The 21231-nt window shown below is 44.0% G+C and overlaps 2 protein-coding genes and 1 long non-coding RNA gene across 3 annotated transcripts in view; all 3 read left to right on the top strand.

Annotated features, from left to right (window-relative positions):
* Positions 1-8145, top strand: part of CUEDC1 (CUE domain containing 1) — a 136392-nt gene extending 128247 nt beyond the window's left edge. The window contains exon 11 of the mRNA XM_073315112.1: positions 8082-8145. The gene's annotated coding sequence lies outside the window, so the exon portion shown is untranslated. The remainder of the gene's footprint in view (positions 1-8081) is intronic.
* On the top strand, positions 7435-11587 carry MRPS23 (mitochondrial ribosomal protein S23). The gene is made up of 5 exons (XM_073315113.1): positions 7435-7592; positions 8082-8258; positions 9642-9719; positions 9831-9954; positions 11110-11587. Exons 1-5 carry the CDS (start codon positions 7549-7551, stop codon positions 11263-11265), a joined length of 579 nt encoding a protein of 192 aa, XP_073171214.1. The 5' UTR covers positions 7435-7548; the 3' UTR covers positions 11266-11587.
* Positions 11588-17294: 5707 nt separating this feature from the next.
* LOC144929526 (uncharacterized) overlaps positions 17295-21231 on the top strand; it is a 116629-nt gene continuing 112692 nt past the window's right edge. Inside the window, exon 1 of the long non-coding RNA XR_013634791.1 lies at positions 17295-17471. This is a non-coding gene — a long non-coding RNA (uncharacterized LOC144929526). The remainder of the gene's footprint in view (positions 17472-21231) is intronic.

Here is a 21231-nt window from a genome sequence, read left to right on the forward strand (position 1 = left end):
TCTTAGTAAGTAATCTAGCTAGGTATGTGTTAGATTATGATTTCTTTAAATGGCTGAGAAAAGAATTGTGCTGAATAGAATAACTATTTCTGTCTGTGTATCTTTTTTGTAACTTAAGGTTTTGCCTAGAGGGGTTCTCTATGTTTTTGAATCTAATTACCCTGTAAGATATCTACCATCCTGATTTTACAGGGTTTTTCCAAGGGTTTGGGTTGGTGGTCACCTATGCAAATTGGTGAGGCTTTTTATCCAACATTTCCCAGGAAAGGGGGGGTGCAAGTGTTGGGAGGATTGTTCATTGTTCTTAAGATCCAAGGGTCTGGGTCTGTAGTCACCTAGGCAAATTGGTGAGGCTTTTTACCAAACCTTGTCCAGGAAGTGGGGTGCAAGGTTTTGGGAAGTATTTTGGGGGGAAGGACGCGTCCAAACAGCTCTTCTCCAGTAACCAGTATTAGTTTGGTGGTGGTAGCGGCCAGTCCAAGGACAACGGGGGGAATATTTTGTACCTTGGGGAAGTTTTGACCTAAGCTGGTGAAGATAAGCTTAGGAGGTTTTTCATGTCAAGGTACCTCCCCCACTCTGAACTCTAGGGTACAGATGTGGGGACCTGCATGAAAAACCTCCTAAGCTTATCTTTATCTTATTCTTTATCTTTATCTTTATTTCTATTTAGAAGTAAATAGAAATAAATCCCCCCTGTAAAATCAGGATGGTAGATATCTTACAGGGTAATTAGATTCAAAAACATAGAGAACCCCTCTAGGCAAAACCTTAAGTTACAAAAAAGATACACAGACAGAAATAGTTATTCTATTCAGCACAATTCTTTTCTCAGCCATTTAAAGAAATCATAATCTAACACATACCTAGCTAGATTACTTACTAAGAGTTCTAAGACTCCATTCCTGGTCTATCCCCGGCAAAGACCCAGCATACAGACAGACACAGACCCTTTGTTTCTCTCCCTCCTCCCAGCTTTTGAAAGTATCTTGTCTCCTCATTGGTCATTTTGGTCAGGTGCCAGCGAGGTTACCTTTAGCTTCTTAACCCTTTACAGGTGAGAGGAGCTTTCCCCTGGCCAGGAGGGATTTCAAAGGGGTTTACCCTTCCCTTTATATTTATGACATCCTGTTTGCTGCCTCTTGACCTTGTCTTCATTTCCTTGAACTACATCTGGGTGCTCTGCTGATTTCCATTTGCGCTAGCCCTGCACAACTCCCTTCGCTCTTAAAGATGTTGGTTCCCCACCAGGCCTGGGATTCTGTTGCCTTGCAGTGGCCAATCCATGAACTGCACAAGGATGATTATTTATTTTTGGACAGGCCTGAGACTGCAGCCACACAACAAGGACCCCGTGGATGGAGGCAGGGCAAGCTTCTCTAGGAAGGGAGAGGGTGATGCAGTCTCCATTGCTTGGACTCTACAGAGCAGCAAGGGGTCAGTTTTTAATATGTTGCTGTTTTATGATGTGGGGAACTTGTCCTCTAGGAAATAGTCTTGAGGCACCCATTCATTTCACACCAGCCCCTGCACAACGGTTGAGCTTTCAGTCACTAGCAAGGATGCAGCCTAACTGCTGATGGAGAGGTTTGCAGCCTCTTGAGCTGTAAAGGGGTGAAATTTACAGTGTGGGGCCAGGATTGTACCCAAACCTCCAGCTTTAAAGAACATTAACTAACTCTCTACAGTGGGCTGCTAGAACTGACCCTTCTGCTTATTGTCCTTTGGATTTCTACAGAAAATCCAAGCCTTTTGGTGCCCCTGCCCAGCCAGCCAGCAGAACTGAACTCCCAGCTCCTCTCCCCACTGGAGACGTAACCCCAATTGTTACAGCAATCCATGCAAACAGACCTGCTTTGCAGCCTACCCTCAAAGCCACCAGCCCAGCAGTATTTTGGAGCAGCAGGGAGAAGCAAATTCTAATGCTGGGTGCCCCTTGGAGCGAATGCTCTGTCCAATAAACTTATGAGGAGAGAAGGCGGATTCCAAAGCAACACCCTAAAGTTCAGTCTGTAAACCAACAGGCAGCCAGTGCAGATAATGTGTGTAAGATGCACCTAAATGTTTTTTATCTAGAGATAGTTGCTATTAGTTCAGAGTTTATTGCTGCTGGGAAGAACTTCCAAGGCTTGGCGCTGTGGATAGAGCCGAGGCACCTACAACAGGGGGTCTTGGTTCTGCTACTGACTGGCTGTATGACCGTACCCTGATCACTTCTCATCTCTCTGCCTGGGTTTTCCTTCTGTACAGCTGCTAAAATAAAGGTCCCTGAACTCACCAGTGAGTTGTGAAGCCTCCTTCGTGAGAAGTGCTTTTAGATCCTTGGATGCAAAGTGTTAGACAAAGTATTATTTATTACCTTAATTTTAAAAAGCATGAGGCTGAAAAACTGAAAGCTTCAGCTGAAAAGCTGAAAAAGTGAGTGCAAACTTCCTATTGCGGCAAGTAATTTTCATCATTAATCCACCAACACTAATTTCATTAATAATTAATTAACAATTTTCATCATTAATCCACCAACAGTTATAAATAGTGGGAAATTGGAGCTTTACAAATGAATTTAAAGGGTTAGTGCCTGCTAACTGCTTAGTGTGGCCATGAATACAGTCCTGGACCGCTATTTGTAGTTTCCTTTTTTATTCTCTGTCTCTACTGGGGGGAGTTTGTTCCTCTGCAAAGAGTGAACTGAGATGATAAAATGGTCCCCAACTAAACTCTGCATCCAAATCACTCAACGCTAACGGTGGTTTTGGATCTGGATCCAATTTTATTGCTTGAGGACAATCTCTAAGGTAGATTTATTGCCTCTTGCGTTTATAATATTTGAAGATGGATTGAATGTCTTGTGTCTGAAATTACCAAGTGTATTTTTCACATTGACCTATCCATAATTAGAGAGAAACAGAGGAATGTATCTAATAAATACAGATTACTTCTTGATTTCCATTTCTTGGAAGTCAGGTTCCTGGAAATACTGTAACTGTGAGAAGATTATTTATGCACAGCAAATAACCTTGGTATAGCTGTGAAATCTATAAACGAAATAAAATGAAATTAAAAAAGGAAAATCAGGCTGGGTAAGCCAGCAGCTGACAGGCTAAATGTTACATCTGCTGCCACACGGTGGAAACATAAGGTACCACCTGTCCTCGAGAAAATACCCCATAACAGCCAGGCCTGATTCTCTGTGGACTAGCCCCTGGGGTGGTCATTTTATACCTGTGCAAAGAGCGTGTGAAATGCTACTATTTGATACCCATGTGCGAAGAGGGTGAGAAAGGATAAGTGACAACACAAGCTGTAGAGCAACCGAGAACCTGGCCTTTTAGTTTAGATCCCCAGGCTTAACCGTTGTCCAAAGTTGTCCTTAAACTGGAGCAATGAACAGCTGTCCTCAACTGTAATAGAGAGGTGTGGCCTGTAGAATCCACAGGTCCTTGTATGTGCTGCTCTAGCTTGAACCTAGCATTGAAGTAGGCAGGCCTTTGTAGACCCAATGGTCCCTTCTGGCCTTTAGTATCAATGAGACTCTGACTCCATAGGTCTCACCTCTATAATGCAACAAAGACAAGAACAGCCTCTGGGTACTCTGGAGATACATGCGGCCTCTAATTCAATTCAGTTATTTACCCTCTCCAGGCCTCAGTTTCCCTCTCTGTAATAGGGGACTTACCAATGTCCTAAGGGAGGGAAGTATTAACAAACACATAGCTGACTGCACTCAGACCCTCATATAGAGGGAAACATCTAGCTAGGGCAAATGCAAAGTATTATTTGGATGGGGGGAGTGTGGAGTGAGAGAGTAGGAGGAAGTGAGCTGCAGCCTCAGCAAGGCTACATGATTCTGAAGCCATCTGGGCTTTATTCTTAGACATATGGTATAAGCTTAAGGACTTTAATTTGTGTAAGTTGCCCGACATATGGATGCTGTACTCTTGCACTCTCAGATGTGCTTTCTTCCTAAGGGAAAGATTTAATGCCTGTCACAGTTACTGATCATTCACTCTCTCATCCTTTTGTAAGAAACAGATAAAAATTATACGGGTGTCCCTCTTCCCAGGACTGCAGCTGCCCCTCAGCTTGGATGTCCTCCTTCATCATCCACTAGCTGAGATAGGAGTCTGACCAGGCTAAGGCAAAACAGATTAAACAAATCAGTCATATACTAGGCATGTCAAACAGGCCTTAGTACATTTTTACACGGGTTTGGTGGGTGTAATGTGGTTACAACTGTTTTGCTTCAAGTCTGGGATTTAGCTATCAACATTCGAAACCCAGACACTTCATTGTCTTCACTGACAATAATTCTTAAGGCCAAGAGTTTTGGAAGTATGAGCCTAAGTCTATATTTAGACATCCAAATAAGTGGCCTGATTTTCAAAGGTGCTGCCTGTCACGGTGTAAGGGTAACTGCACCTGTCTCCCCTGCCTCCATGGTCCATATCGGGAGTGCCTGGTCTAGTCTCAGGTTTCTAGCTGTCACCTGTCTCTGGCAATGTTCCTTCTAATTTTTGACAGGCCATGTGCGCAAAAAATTTCTTCTGTGCAAATTTTTGCACAGGTGGTGTTTCTCCGTGTGCGTGGGGTTTAGGATCTGTGTGTGTGCACACAGCTTAGAGGGAACAGTGGTCTCTGGGTAGGGACCCTTGTCCCACTAGCCTCTGGCTGGGGTTTTTAAGGCTGCACAGCCCTCTGCCTTACACTGTCATAGTCTCAGTAAGCTAGTGTGCCTAAAGGCCAGCACCTGGGCTTTGCTTTCTCTCCCAGGACTATAAACAGCATACTGCCAGCAGTTACAAGTTATTACCCAGCACTATCTAAGCAAGTATCTTTATTCCTAAGGTAAAAGCAGAGAGAAACCATAATAAAAACAATACACAGAATTACTCACACACTAAACACGCCAGGAATTACCTATCATTTTATGGGATCCTAGTAGGCCAAAGTCTACCTAACCTTTCCACAGAAGGTCCTATCTGTTTGCTGGATCAAAAAAGAAGATCCTGGGTCACTTCAAGCTTGTCCTTTTATACCAAAAGCCCTTTTCTTTGTCTCCTAGTCTCTGGAAAACCCATCTTGAAACAGTATATGCAAACCAGTCCGGAGACGGTATCTCTCTAGAGTTGTCTCAGTGACTCTCCTTCATCAACCCCCTCTGTTTTTTGTTCCTGTAGCAGCTGTGATAACCCTCCCCCATGGAGTAGAACACAATCGTACATAAACCATTCATAACTAATACGATATTGTACATAGCTATCGCATGGGATTACAGTATCTGTCATGCTGCCCCCCCCAGGAGCTTGTGTTGATTTCAAGTGCTGAACATTGGGCGCTCAGCCCTTTTTGAAAATGAGGCCTGAAAATGGAGGATGGGATTATTCAAAGGGTTCAGCCTCAGCCTAACTCTGAAATCAGTGGAGCTCCCTATGGCTTATGGCTCTATCTGCACCCATCCCAGGGCAGGGACTAAAAATTGCACCAACCCGTTTTCACGTCTAAATTTTGACACACTTGGGGCTGCTGATTTTGTGATTGCAAACTGTTTTCCAATCCATCTCTCCTTGGTTCTCATGCAGATTCAAGTAAGTGTGTGTGTGTGTGTGTGAAAAATCACAAGTGCAACTTTAGGGGCCAGGCCTCTGAAAAATTGCTGCATTTGATTTCCATTGGCATGTCCTCTTTTAACCATCAAGCACTCCAGGGGACAAGCTGAATAGCCTAAGGAAATGGCAATTACCAGGCATTGCTGGCAATAGATAAAGTACTAGAATAATGCAACACTTAGTGTAATGTTCAGTCATTCATAGGACTGTGCCTGGGCTCCTCACTGCATGAATTGCCATTGCCAAAGAAATCGCCCTACGTTGTAAGAATGATTTATTTGCAACACCACAATGTTCTCAAAGACAGTGTTGTAATAGGGGAAGGGTGTCACTTTATCCTCACCCCCAATGAAAGACACTGTTTAGACATGAAAGCGCTTTTTGTGTAAGGGAAGGGTGATCAAGGCAAGGTAAGGTGTGACTGAAATTATATTCCCTGAGGGAGATATTTCAGGATATTTAATCATAGGCGCAAAACATAATTAGAAACAAATCACAATGTTGACTGAGCAACAAGCCACAGCCAGGCTATTTTTAGACTGCCAGAGAAATCGTATCAGCCCATATGTATAGGGGCTGCAAAACTGGCAGAAGTCCTCTTGGGAATATCCCTCTTAACAAGGGTTTCAAAACAGCCCTGTGTCAGACCCCTTTCTGCCCTCAGTATAGTGGCATGCAGGGACCATAGGGATATGTTGGGGGACAATGTGACCATTACCTCCTGCTATTCAGAGCTGCTGCTTCTGGAGCTGTTATACTTTGCACATGGGGCCATTCCGCTCCGGGGTCAGCCCCAGAGTCTATCATGTCTTCCCTTTGGTTCTTGCATTGAATTCAGCTTAGCCAGAATTAGGGATCATCCTTTCTGAGAGCAGCCCAGTCCTACAACAGCAAGCCCGCCATCCTTTTTGTTACCACTCAGTAGTTCTCCGTGCTCCAGGGGATCTTTCTGTCCATAGCTTGAGCCTGTTTTTGCAAGTGGCAGCAGTGCATGCTGCATGGCTTGTTCCAACTGTCTGATGAAGGGATTAGTTTAAAGAGCTTGTGTGTGCAGGATCCGAAATAATGTGTGCACTCAATCAGAAATTGTGTGCGCAAGATAAGAAATCTTGCCATATCAAATGGGCTTCTGGCCAGTTGGGATCATTTAAAAGAGAGGGTTGGCATCTGAGCAAGGAGATTTCCTGGGGAAGCAGAAGGGGCTGGCATAGGTGACCATCCCCAAATGCCACGTGGCATCCATAGGAGCTGGGCCTGGATTGTGCCGGCTGCTGGGTTTGGTTTGGGGGTTTCTTTGTGGCATGACAATGCACGGCTAGTGTTGCCAATTCTCCAGGACTGCCCTGGAGTCTCCAGGAATTAAGGATGAATCTTTAATTAAAGATTACATCATGTGATGAAACCGCAGGCTCTCGGAATACGTCCAGCCAAAACTGGGAACCCTGTGCACCACCGGGCGCAAGGCTGGCTGGGCGGCCTGCAGGCTCAGCTCCTCCGTGCCCAGAGCACAGGGGGTAGCTCCACAAGCTTGGGTGCCATGTCCGTGCTGGGGCGTGGTGAGCCTGGGTGACAGCCTGCCACGGCCTGGGGTGCCCTCGAAACTGGGGCTGTCTCTTTAAATAAGGGATCGCAGCAGCCTCCCCATCGGCTGGGGGAGCTCGAGGAATGCCCTCAGCTGGGCTCTGGCATCGGCTGCTTCTGCCTGGTTCATCAATCCGCCTCGGGCTCTGCTCAGCCATTGGCTGCCTCTACCTGGCTCCTGGAGCCATCTCGGGAATCCCCTCGGCCACAGGCTGTGTGGGCCTGACACCAGCTCGGTCAGGCGGCCGGCCGCTCGCTTCCGCTTCCGGGGGAAAGTGCGGGCCGGGGCCTGCTGGCGGGGAGGTGGTTGTTAGGAGCCGCGGTTGCTAGGGGCGACCTAGGACGGACGTGGGGCAGCAGCAGCATGGCGGGGAGCCGGCTGGAGAAGCTGGGGACTGTGTTCACCCGGTACGGGGTCACCAGGGACGGGACTGGGGAAGTTTCCCGGGGGCTGCTACGGGCAGGTCCTAACTGCCTGGGGTGTGAGAGGGCAGGTTCTTCCCCCTCCCCGCTACCTGGCTGTCTGGCCTGTGGGGCCCCTGTTGACAGGCTCCACCTCCCTCCCGTGCGGGGAAAGGGGCTGTTCCCTCGGGGGTGTCGGTTGGGGTCGGGGAGGTGGGCGAAGGGGCTGGAGGAGGGCTGGTGCCCCTCGAACTGATAAGTGTGTGTGTGGGGGGGGTACTGTGTGGGGAGGGGCACTGATGGGGGGGAGGGTGTGCTGGGGGGATACTGTGCTTGTGGGTAGGAGCTATAGGAGGGCAGGTGCCCCGGTGCAGCATGGGTTCCCACAGGCAGGTTGTTTCCCTTCTCTCTTGGGCCTTTCAGCGGGCCTGATTTTCACCTTTTTCCCAGCTCACGTTCTTCCTCCTCCCTTTGCGTCTCTCTCTCTTCCCCCAGGACACGGGATCTGCTGCGGTCCAAGGTGCTGGCTGAGGCGCAGAAGCCCTTGTGGTTCGATGTGTATGCCGCTTTCCCTCCACTGAGGGAGCCCATCTACCGGGAGCCCCGTCAGCGCTATGGCAAAGTGAAGGATGTCATCCCTCCCCTTCTGTACCAAGAGGATGAGATCCGAGCGTGAGTTCTGCCGTTGCCTTCCATCTCTTTCAAGTTTTCCTGTAGCACAGACACAGTATTATCTATGCCAGGGGTGGCCAAACCATGGCTCATGCAGCTCTTTTACAGTTAAAGTGCTGCTCACGGAGCCCCCCACGCTTTCCTCCCATTCTCCACCTATGGGGGGGCGAGGGAGAAGCTCGGGACCTCTGCATTGTGGGGGGGTAGGGGCTTCTGCCCAGTGGGGAGGAGGGTCTTGGGGCTTCAGCCATGTAGGGCGTGCCTGCTCGGGTTTGGGGCTTAAGCCGGGGGTGGCCAAATCCCAGCAGGTTTAAGCCCCAAACCCTGGGAGGTGCCTCCTGCTGGGCTGAAGCCCCAAGCTCCAGCGTGCTGGCCCCAACTCTCAAACTTCTGAAGATTGTTGTATTCCACTTAGAGTGTCAGTGAATTCTGATCTATGCCCTAAAACACGCAGGAGAGGTTTCAGTTTCCCTTTGAAATTTGCAGTACGCTGCAGAGGGTGGCACTAACAGCTATCCAACAGATGGACCTATCTGTCACACCTTACTGAAGCCATTGCTCCTGTGTGAAACTTATTTATTTGTTTAGAATCTTTAAAAGCGTCTCTTCCATGTTTGAGGCATATGTGCAAATTTGTTTTAAATGATAGATTAGGAGAAAAATACAACAGCTCTTTAACCATTGTTTATCTCTGGGATATTTAATTAACTTTTATGTGCTTAGCTGTTCATCTGTACAATAGGGAAATTGTTGCCCATGATCCTGCAGTCTTGCGTTTATGGATGTATGTGTTTATAATCACTGAAGTAGACTTGAAAATGATCACTTTAGATCAAGTCTAGTTTACAGTGGGAAACAAGCATCTACAATACCACTTCAACCACCTGGAGCTCTTGTGAAGCGCTTTGTGTCAACAGAATGCTTGTAACAGTTAATAAGTGTTCAAGAACTAGTATAGTTGCATTTATTCTGCGTATCAGTGGCCGCAAGGTCTTGTTTATAGCAGGGTCCTGGGAGCAACGGCCCCCCAGGTTCTATCCTTGTCATGGTTATTAATTTGTTTTGTGACCTTTGGCAAGCCATTTTACCTTTCTGTGCTTCAGTTAACCCATCTTTTAAAAAGTAATAATATTTCTGTGCCTCATAGGTGTGTAGTATGGATTTAAAAGTGCGTGTTAAAGTACTTTTGAGATGCTTGAATGAAAAACAATCTATAAATGTAAAATATAGTGAGTGAGAAGAGTAGTAGTCAAGGAAATCATCTTTGCTCTATCCTAAACTAACTGTTCTCTGGCTTCACAAGTTCATTAACATCTCTGCCAGAACTTATCACCTATACACGGATTAATGAGAAATTCAAACCGTATTTATTTTATTGAATAGGACGTTTTATGAAGCATATGGGAATGGTCCAAAAGCCTTTGAACTGTCACGATTAAACTTTAAATCCACCTGCCAGAGGTAAGCTTCATGTTAGAATTAAGCTAGAATTAGCTCTTCAGTTTGTTTAATTAGTGGAATAAAATGTTTTGTTGCTACTGTTTGGTAAGTAACAAACATCTTGAATTCTAGGTTTGTTGAGAAATTCAATGAACTGCAAAAAGAAGGAAAAATTGAGCCGGAAAAATTGTTCGAAGAAACAGGAAAGCAGCTTTTAGCAGAGGGGATCATTCTACGAAGAAAAGGAACAGCAAATGTATGCATTATTTAAAAAAAAAAAATACTCAAAAGGTGGCTGGTAAATTGATACAGAACCACTTTTTAGGTCACTGGTTTATATGCATCCCAAGTCATTAGTGACAAAGGCATTACTGTTTTATGGCACCTAGGTGTCTAAGTAAATTGACAGGAATTGGGCCCCCTTCTTGGAAGTTTCAGCAGAAAAGTCAAGAATTGAGTCAGACATGGAAAATTAACTCCCCTCTCTGCCATAGAAGTGGTCATACCATGTCAAGGTTGTACATTTCTGGGACAGAGAAGGAAACTTGCACTGTGGCTGAATGGAGGATTTCAATATCCAGGTCTGTCAAGCCAGCACCTTTCACAAACAGAGCATGTAAAAAACAATAAGGGTTATTCTGTCACTTTGATATATACATTTACATCCGCTTCAGGGGAAAATATTTTCACTATTCTTAATTTATAAAAAAATATTTCTCCTAGTATCCCACAGTAGTTTAAAGATAACACATTTATAATAGAGTAGATTTATTTTTAAAATGTGTCCATTCCTATTACATTAAGTGCATGCAGTGCTTGTAAAAGGTAGCAGCGTTGAAATAAGTGATATTTGTGGTACAGTAATAGAATATTCTTATGGCAGTGTGCATGATATTGTTATAGAATACAACATATACTATATAACTGGGATATAATTATGACTGGTAAACCAAGCACAAGCATTGTTTTTCCTCTGCAAAAGTTGCGGAGGAGGGAGAAGGATGTGGTTCAAGTTAAAGAGTAGGAAGAAGAAGAAAAATTGTTGCTGGGTGAAGAAAAATTGGAAAGATGAGAAATTCAGTTTAGTTGTGACATTTCTCTCTCTCTTTTTTCTTCTTCTTTTTTTTAAGTCAGTGTTTCCCAAATCCCTGACAGGTGGCGACCCCTTTCCACTTACATTTTCTGCTTCTCACATTTAGTGCCTTGAATCTCCTCATTCCTTAACTCAGACTAAGATGATAGTAAATTATAGCCTTGATGTTTTATTTCTTCAAGTGTCTATGCATTGGGCTCTTCTGAGGCACACACTGGGACCACAGCTTTCTCTTTGACTTTTCATGAAACCCTTGGGGGGGAAGTCAGGACTCTTTGTAACTGTACATTATGGTGATCATCTTCCTGTAAACTGTAGGTAGCACAACAGACTCTTCAAGAGGCCAAAACCAGGGATCTTGTGTTAGAAATGAATCTTCAAACCATGTTGGAGGAGACACAGGAACAGAAGCAAGACCAGGAGGAGGAGCATCTCGAATCAACAGACATGCAGAAGGAAAATCCCTTGTCCTAACAGTTCTACGTTTCTCAGCTCTATTGTCTTGGCATGTGTTGTAACATGTTTATAGCCTTTGACGTTCAATGGTCCAAACTGTACAGACTGTTTGACAACAGGCTATTTGCTCAAGGGGGCATGGTTTAGTTGTCCAGCATTGATGCCTGTTATCCTGTGCAGGACACTTAACTCTTCTGCCTCAATTTCCACATTTGTCAAGTGGGAATAATTCTTTACATTACAAAGATGTTGAGGATTATTTTCCTGAATTGTGCTCTGAGATGAAAAATGTATTAGAGATAATAATGGCTTAGACAATTAAATATTTTAATTAAACATACACCCTCGTCAAGTGTGTCATTTCTTTGTTGTGGTGGGGCTTATCTTCTCACATTGGATAGGATAAATGGTTTTGTGACTGTCTCATCATTGTTTAAATAAGCAGTTCTTCTCTTACTGTAGAAATGGTATATGCTATGTAGCCTGACCTGCTGTAATATCTGCATAAAACACCGACTGTCATCTTTTAAATTTTTGTAGAGAAGGACTACTTTTTAATTGTATATATTGAACAGGGCATCTGTTAGTCTTCTAGATACATTCTCCTGCTTCTCTACTTTCTTTATGCATAATCTGCTAAACCATAACAATACCTGTAAATGTAATCTTGCAATGGGCCCTTGCTGTAACTCTGTAAGGCAGTTGATAACCATCTGTGAAGTGAAAGGTCAAGATTACACATAGTTATTTGCATAGACAAAGAGGCACGAGCTTTTAGTGAAATAGTCTGGGGGAAAGAGGAGTCTCTTGGCTTTGGGGATGAGAGGTGGGGAAGAGAGAAATTATGAAGACAACTATGGAGTTGTACTGAAGATTAACCAATCAGCTAACAATTGTATTCAGAAAATGTCTGATCAGTATTTGTTAACATCCACTGTTTACAATTAGGGGTTTTGCGTTTCAGTGTAAACCAAAAACAATTACTCAAACACCTATACTATGTATTTTAACAATCAGTTTTAAAAAATAAGCATTAGACATCCCCTCCATCCCCTAGAAAATGGCAATATTCCTTTAAAGGGATTTTCAATGTGTTTCATGCCTGGGTAATCTGTGCTTTTTCCTGTTAGTGAACTGAAACACATAGAACATTATCACCTGTAGCAGCAGTGCTATAAGCAATTTTTTTCTCATATGCTGACTGTGTGTAGTTTAGTAACACAGGATGCAAACAGGAAATGGGGTTTAAAATGCTTTTGAGTGTAAACTCTTGTATGTTTCATTTCTTTTGGAAAAAACTGCATTCTGCTCAAATTGATGTAGAATGGGTGAAACTACACCAAGAATTTTCAGCACTGCTGTAAAGTTCACCTGTAAAGTTTAGATGGCAGAGTTGTAAAAAAATTACACTACCATTTCTAAGGTTGTTTCTACTAGGCCACTTGTAGAAAAAGTGCTAGTATAAACAGCTGAGAAGGTCATGGGCTCATCAAGAGAGGGACCAATAGTTCTGCATCTCCTGCAATGCAGTGTTGTCTCCACTGCCCTGGTCTGGACCCTTGTTAAGGTGTTTATCGAGACATTTTATTTTGAATGTTCTTCCATTTGCATTTATTGCTGTGGAAGTTGTTCCTAACCTGTAAATAATTAGATGCAGTTTCCAAATGAAAACATTGGAGTGAGTCATGAAGTGAAATCGCATACAGTATAACTATTCATGTGTTAGATTACATGGTCTCCTGTTTAGTTTCTCTCAGTTACTTCTGTAACAAATTGCTAAACTTAGAAATGAGAGGATGTTTTTTCTTTTCTAATGGGTGCTATCGCAAGGTATGGCCTTGTATCTAATCAAGCTTTGCTCTCTGCCCCATCCATCCTTCTAAATCATCATGAGCGATAAAGATGGCTGATTGCAAATTCAGGGCTAGATTAAAACCTCACAATCTGCCCTGAGTATGTAGCTCTATGGCCCCAGGAGCAGACAAGAGAAGCAATGAAGACTCAGTCAGTATTACTCCCCCACTTCTCTGCGGGAGAGGGGAATTTATTTTAGCCCATTTTGAGGAGCAGTCGGTTCCCACTGTGTCCCTGACCAGCTGCTCTGGCCAGTCAGTGGAGGGAGGAGAGGGGAGGGGAGCCAAGGTCTCTCTCATTTCCTGCCCCCTCTGCCTCATCCCCACCCATGTGCTCACAGTAGGGAGTAGCAGGTGAGTAGTCCTGGCTCTCTTCCCCAGGGTTAGAGTCACAATCTGAGGAGGACATTAAGGGAGGCATTACTTCCCTTTTCTCCCTGCATGACTGAGTAATGGCTATACCTATCCGGCCCCTACCAATCAGTTTTGATAACTGTACATAAGAAAGGATCTATTACAACGTGCTCTTCTGTACTGTTGCTGCGTTAGATTAGGAGTGCTACATGTAGCTGAAACTTGATTCGTAAACTAAACTGCTATGACGTGGAAGATAGGAGATGTGTATGATAAGAGCGTCATTTGGTTTCAGAGTAGCAGCCGTGAGCTGTAGCTCACGAAAGCTCATGCTCAAATCAATTTGTTAGTCTCTAAGGTGCTACAAGTCCTCCTTTTCTTTTAGTGTCATTTGGCTGTCAGATTTGTGATCAGTGACATATGACACTGTGCCATATTCTAATATCATATAACCATAGGTCTGCAGCTGTATAATTCAGTGGAGTGCATGTGTGCTATTATTCTGAAGTGGGTAATATGGCCCAATTAACTGGAAAGATTAGAAATGGATAAGTGAGTGCACATGTTAAATGAGCAGGCAGGGGTCAGGTCTCCCTGGTGATGAGGGAAGTAGTTGGCCCTTGCATGGCATAGATAGGGAAATTGCTTTTAGGTAGCTTGCAGTGTAGAAATAGCCTTTGGAGTCTGTAGCAGTTTGTTGGCTGACCTCCATATTGAGGCTTCTTCCAGCTGAGTAGCTCTAGACACAAGCAGTTGGGGTTGTTCTACTGCATTGAGGATTTGTTCGGGCTGATAGGTAATGGGGAATCTGGGGTTCAGCCAGCAGTAAAAGACATGAAGTTAAGTATTTTGTACAATCAAGAGAAAATACTGTTGAGAACAGAGCTCCATTTTTTTATACTTAACACTGGATGGATGCATTTGCCGTGCTCAGACTCAAACGTCAGTCACTGTGACCTTAGAGGAGCTCAACTATTTTAATTAAAAGGTTCTGAGCAAAAGCCTGGGGTGAGCTATTTATTATTTATCAAGCATTTACCTTCCTGCAGTTAGCAAAAGGTCAGTAGCTTCATCCGAAGCTTTGGGTTTTTGTTAGGAGCTTAGATGAAAAAGATACGCAATCAATCACTCCTACTTTGGGCATGTGTGTATGCAGGTCACTACTAATAATTATTTTGGCTTTTAGGACTTTGTACCACCAACTCGTGCAGTGAGTGTGTGTCACTCATTGAGGTATATTTCCACAAAAACAAACACCAGCTTGTGATTACGGTTAGTAATGAGATATTGATTGTTTGCAAATGTCGCTGTGGAAAGCTTGGTTGGCATCTCTCATGTTCACTTGGCTTCTATCCACTAGATGGAGCTGAAGCATTTTCGCTATATCCAGGGGTCTAGGTTTACGTTAGCTTCCTTTTATACTATTGCAAATTTTGAGAAAGTCTGTGTGAGTTCACTGTGGAAGTTTCAGAGAATCTAGGGATCCAAAGGAGCAAAGTCCCCATAAGCACGTCTGTTTATTTTATTGCACAGTAGATAGTTGTGTGAAGGGGAGGAAAACTAATTTTTTGGTACTTCTTTTAGTGAATACATGCAACAATGACAATGTTTCCTCTCATCTCTCTCCTCTCCATGCATTTTCATTGTATTCCTCATTGCCCGAGAGCCTTAATTAGTGTGCATAAAGTAATGTCAGATACACCACTGAAAATTGCTCTTCATGTGCATTGTAGTTGTATTAACATTGGCCCTGCCTCTTTATTTTTGTCACTGCAGTCTCATACTAGCACCGAAAAAGCAAAACATCCATCAAAAAGAATCCCTCTGTGTTCCCTATGATCTGGTGCCTGCAGGGATATTTAACTGTTGTAATCAGAACTGGAGATGATGTAATAATAGAGGTTCTAGCTAAACTTGGACATGAGAAGCTAAATTGCATTGTCTGATCCACTTAATCTACCGCCTAACAACTGTGGTGTTCTGAGAAAGGCCTCTCTTGGTTTTATGTAAAAGGAGCAGATGTGACCTTGTCATTTGCCCTTCACAGGACAAAATCATGCATTCAAATAATTTCCTTATGCCTGGCAAACCTGGCTTCCGGTATTGTGACACTCATTAATGACTGGAGCCAGGCTTTAGCTGCCTCGGAATCCTACACCCCATTATAGAGCAGCCATCTGACCTTTGCTGAGGTAAATTGCTGACCTCTTTCTTCCTGAAAGCTAACCAAAGGGAGTTCATGTAGCAGCCCATCTGCCTGGCATGCTCCACCATGGCTGCTGAGCTACTTTAAGTAACAGTATAGGCCAGTGTGTTGATTACTAAGCTCTTTGCTCCCAGTGGCATCCAGAAATCCTATTTTCAAGCAATAGGAACTGGGGGTGCTCTGCCTCTCTGACAATAAGGTTCCAGGTTACTCGAGTTGGGTACCCAAAGCCACTGGCCATGCTTGACATTTTTGGCCTGAGGGATTTGCCCAAGGTCACACAGGAAGTTATTAGCAGAGCCTGGATTAGAATCTACAAATCCTGACTCCCAACATTGCCCGCTTTAATGACTTGACCACATGCTCCCTAGAATAGACATTGTATCCAGGTTGCTCGTTTGCTATAATGGTATGAGCAATAAGGTAAGTGATGCAAATATACTATAGGTCTAGCACTATGCCAGGAAGGGACATTTGTGTATGTCCACGCTGTCTGACTGTAAATGCACTGAGCCCCATTTTCTATCTTGGCATGTTTTGTGTAATATGCTACAACTGAGTCTCACTCTGATGATGTGTTCTAGATAGATAAATCGATCATCAGAATTAAGCCTTTTAGAGATATACACTATTACTCAAAGGGCGGTATCATCCATGAAAGAACTAGCCCAAAGGTGGATTCATGCAGCCTGTATAAACTGGAGGGGCCCCATTGACGTTAATGGGATTAGCTGCATAAATTGCAGGAGCAGGCCATGAATTTGGGCAGCTTCCTGATATAATAGGCAATTATCCCTGATTTACAGCTGCAGAAAGTGAGGCTCAAACACTGAAGTAATGTGTGTGAGGTTGCACAGGGAGTTAAAGACTGAATAGAACCTTGCAGTTCTGATTCCTCATCCCCTGCAGTCACCACTAGACAAAGCTAGACTGCGTTGGTGCTTGGATATGCATTAGTGAGCAGTAACACATCTCTAACTGTATTATTAGGCATGTGCTGGAAGATGAAATACCATCCATGCTATCCCATGGTGAGGTCGGTGGAAGTAAGAATTAGAGGAGCAGGTTCTAGATTTGGGGCACCCAAAACAATTCACCAGCTCTGCTGAACAGCAGCTGATCAGGCCTTGCCCAAGTCCACGTTTTACAGAGAGGTGAGTAATAAGTTATTTAATATCGTCTTTTATTTATTTATTTATTTATTTTAGATAAAGCTATGAATATGAACGCCCAAATACTGGAACCCCAGCACTCAGTACAACCAAAATAGCATTGTAGTAAAATGCTGTTCTTTTTCAACTGGCCTCTATGTATTGTCACTCGTGGGATTGGGGCCTCCTGGTGCTGAGCTGCGGAATCTTCTAGAGAGCTGTGTGCATTGGAGCTTTAGTTTCCTGTGGGGTGGTGAAAGTGTCTCATTCTTTCATACACAGCATCTTCGAAAAGGTACGATGAGATATCCCAAAGAGTACAAGGCCTTTGTTACCCAAGAGCACGACAGTCTTATAACTTGGTGCTTCCTTTGCACCCCTGGAATTTAGATAGTTTTATCAGTTTTATCGGCTCTCCTCAAGGAACAGGATTTGGGTCCGTTTTTCTTTCTTTCTTTTCTTTCATTCTGTGTAGGGCCTACACCTGCAGGTCTTTGACTGTCAGGAGGGCTAGGCATACAAGCTGGTCATTTTACACTCATTTGCCAGGAAAGCAGTTGTGGCAGCGGAGGCAGCTCTCTGAGGAACTGTCGACCCAAGGAAAACTGGAGTCTGAGGCGTCTGAACGTGTGATATCCACGCCTGGAATGAGAACACCAAGTAAGTGGCTTTATTAACACCTACTTCTCAGGAGAGCTTTGCTTCAGCGCCGTGCCCCGCTGCTTCTTAGCAATGCCCTCTCTGATGGCAGCTGTTATGGACAGGGAGCATATTTTTTTAAAAGAATATCATTTGAACAGTTGGGTTGGGATTATTTTTTAAAATATTAAACATTGCTTCTGTAGCACTGGGGATTTACATGGCATAAGACATAGCACAATTTGCTAATTAGCTTATAAACTTCCGTTGAGTAAGAAACATTCCCTGCTCCAAAGAGCTAAGACGGTTGAGTCTAGTTCCCCTTGTGGACTCTAGTTTGCCATAGGGTCTGTATTTGGTAGCAGAGAGCAAGGGTTCAGTTTCTGTCCTGTGGAAAGGTTGGCACTCTGCTGTCCAATGATATTGGAAACCAGTCAATCTTTACTGTTACCCAGTGAAATTCATCCAGTGCAGAGAGGCAGCACAAGCCCTTAGGCAACACTTAAGCCTGCAAAAGAGGGTTAAGTGGGACTTAAGTGGTGCCAAGGCCTTGTGCTGGCTCCTCTGCACAGGGGTGAATTTCACTTATGGTTACTGCCTGATAACTAGGACTATGTGGGGAACCTGATAGCTCACAGTTATCTGGATGAAAATAATTCCCTATGTCTTTGTTTTAATGAACAGGGCCTAGCTGTGAAGTGATTCGGGGAATGGTGTAAAAGGGGGATGTTGTGTTGTGCTCCCAGTTAATGGGAGTTCATTAAATCAGAGCTCTAAGAGCTAATGATGGGTAAGGTAAGAGCTTTACTGATCCAGTCTGCACTGCATGGGCACTCACACTGCCCTGACTAAACCTCTACAGTCCTGATCCAGCAGGCACTAGGTTCCGTGTTAAAAGCCAGGCTGGATTCTCGAGCCCTGTCTTTTTTGGTTGCTCCTTCTGTTCAGGGATCTGGAAATCTTCCCAGGATACGAGTGTGCTGAGAGTGTCCCCCACTGTTTTGAGGCACCCCTGCATAAGGGGTATGTTTTGGCAGGTACCCACAAGAACAGAAGCAGCTCTGCTGTCCTCCTCTTGGTCTGTTTCCCCGTGCTACTGCTTGTATGCATACTCCAAGTTCATTCTGACGTGGACTAATGCTATTATACTCCAGAAAATTAAAATGAAGACTGAACCTATAATGTTTCACTGGGAGGGAATTGGGGTTATATATTCCTGTGTAGAGCAGCATTCTATTTCAGTCATAGCATTTAATTATGATTGGTATGTTAGTGCCCACCAGAGCATAACAAATTGTCATTATGTTATTCTGCTGAGTCTAATTTAATTGGCAAGTTGTCACAAAAGCAATTATCCGTCATTTATTTTGTTGCCATAACCACATCTTGGAGAGCACCTGCTGTCTGAAGTGGCGAGGCTCTGCAGTCTCTTGGTCCTGGATTTCTTCCACTTGTCTGACACAAAGACACTGTGTTTCCTCCTCTTATTTAAAAATAACCTAATTTCCTATTGTGGTCTCATGAATTCTCATGTGTGGGTCTGGAAATGCCAAAAGAAATTCATGGTGCAGGTAGCAGGATGCTGAGATGCTCTGTCTGCCTTTAAAAAGGAGAGAGGAGCTTGGTCACTTCTGCACCTATGTGTTGTCTGCCTACCAAGGGATTTATTTCCAGAGGGGTAAAGCTGGGCAGCATGGCCTCATGGTTACAGAAAGGGACTGGGATTCAGGACTCTGGGAGTCTATTCCTGATAGACTGGGCTAAACTAATTTACACCAGTTGAGGATCTGGCTTACAGTACAGTTTTGGTCTTAACCTTCCTGTGATTCAATTTTATCCATCTGTCAAATTGATATAAAAATGCTTCCTATCTCACAGGGGGTCTGGGGACTTCCTGAATTGTTTGAGGCTGTTCAGAGATTCTAAGATGAAAGGAAATATGATGTGCAAAAAGTTACTATAAGCTTCTTTGAACTGAGGGGTCTCAGTGCTGTATATATTGGCTAGAAAGGAGTGATTAAATGATATGGTGTGGCACATGCCTGGCTCTGCCCACATACAGGCACATGGTCTGCTATCTGAGAACTCAACAACCTCCCTGTCCCAACAGGGTGTAATTGTGCTTTAACAAAATGGTTCTGACTCCTGCTTATTCTTTCCCTCACACTGCCTTAAATCAGGTGGAACTCCACTGAGGCCACAGCTGCATTCTCTGTTCCTTGCACCCAGTGTGATCCCTTATACCAGTGCCAAGTGGATGTAAAACACTACCAGCTCTAAATGGTGATGTTCTAAATCCAAAGGAGCTATGCTACCCAAACCCTGGTGCAAGTAAGAGTCAGGCCGAATTGTTTTAGTTGTGCACTTGTAATTGCAGATGTTGTGGCTAATCCATAGGGTCACTGCAACGACAGCCGTAAGAGAAGAATTGCCAGACCCTTCCTACCATGTTGAGCATAGGAGGTGCCAGGAAGTGAGTCATCCCAGGGAAAACAATTAATCTGCTCTATAGAGAGAATGCTCTGTGGAGCTCCAGCAGGGGACCTAGTGTCCATGTGGTGTGTAAGGGAGAGGTATGAATTATAGAGGCTTGCCCCTAGCTCATGATTCAGGATCGGATTTGTATTATGTGTGTAAATCATAGTCTGATGAATAAATCATGGGACTAGACTATCTCTTCAGTTTTAAAAAAGTCAAAATGAAATAATGAGCGAACTGGATATTTGGAGATAGCAAATTCTGAGTCGGCAATAAATAAAACCCTCAGCTTTTTTATAAATCATGCTGGGGAGATATAGACACAAGATTACAGTAAAAACCATGAGTTTATTACAAATTTGTTTTAAAATATAGAGTCCTTAATATCTGAAGATGATATAAAGATGGGGGCTGGAGGGTGGAAGAGGGGGAGAGAGAGTGGTTCAGAGAACCAGTAAAGATATATGGAGCTTTCACTTGTAAGTTGCATCCATACCAGCATTGAACAGGATGAAAATCATTACCATCTAGCCTGTGTGAATTGAGTTTGGTGGACTCAGCTAAGTACCTTGAGGACATATGTCCACCTTGCAGAAACCTGCCACATTTGACATCCTTGTTGACAGTCCCAATAAACTAAGTGGGCCATGAGACAGGAACTGTTCTCCCACCATTGTCAGTCGCTCTGTCAGAGCTGAAGCCCATTAGCAAAGGACTTTGAGAAAGCCATACTGTACCTGGTCTCTGGCTCATCAGAGGACTTCAGTCTCAAGAGCTGTCAATCTGGCTAGTTTCATGAGCCACACATCCACTGTGGCTCCATCTATCTCATGGATTTCAAATCAGCTGGCTAGTTTCAGGAGCACTAAATTAACTGGAAATCAACATCAAACACACTGAGAAATGAGCTGGGGAACTTTTTAATAAGCAACTCTCTCATAGGTTTTCCGGGGTCCCATAAAGTTTAGAAAGCTGTCAGGTAAAGATTAGTTTTTTACCTAGCAGCTTGGTCTGGTCAAAGCAGTATGAGATTTTTTCAGAGACCAGTCCAAAATTGCAGCGATTATCTTTCCTGAGATGGTAGTTTACCCCTTACATGGTACATGGTAGTTTACCCCTTAGCTTTTAGGGGAGGGGTACCAAAATCATTGCAACCCCAAAACAGCTTTCCAGGAGCTTAAGGACTGCAACTAATTGACATACATTTTTAAATAAAAAGAAGATGCATTTTTATGTCTGCGTTTCCCTTTGTACCCTACCTGCCCTCCATTGGTGGTCCCTTCCTCTTCGGTAGCTTGGATTA

Source organism: Lepidochelys kempii, chromosome 17 (genome assembly GCF_965140285.1).
Source record: "Lepidochelys kempii isolate rLepKem1 chromosome 17, rLepKem1.hap1, whole genome shotgun sequence".
Lineage (NCBI taxonomy): Eukaryota > Metazoa > Chordata > Testudines > Cheloniidae > Lepidochelys > Lepidochelys kempii.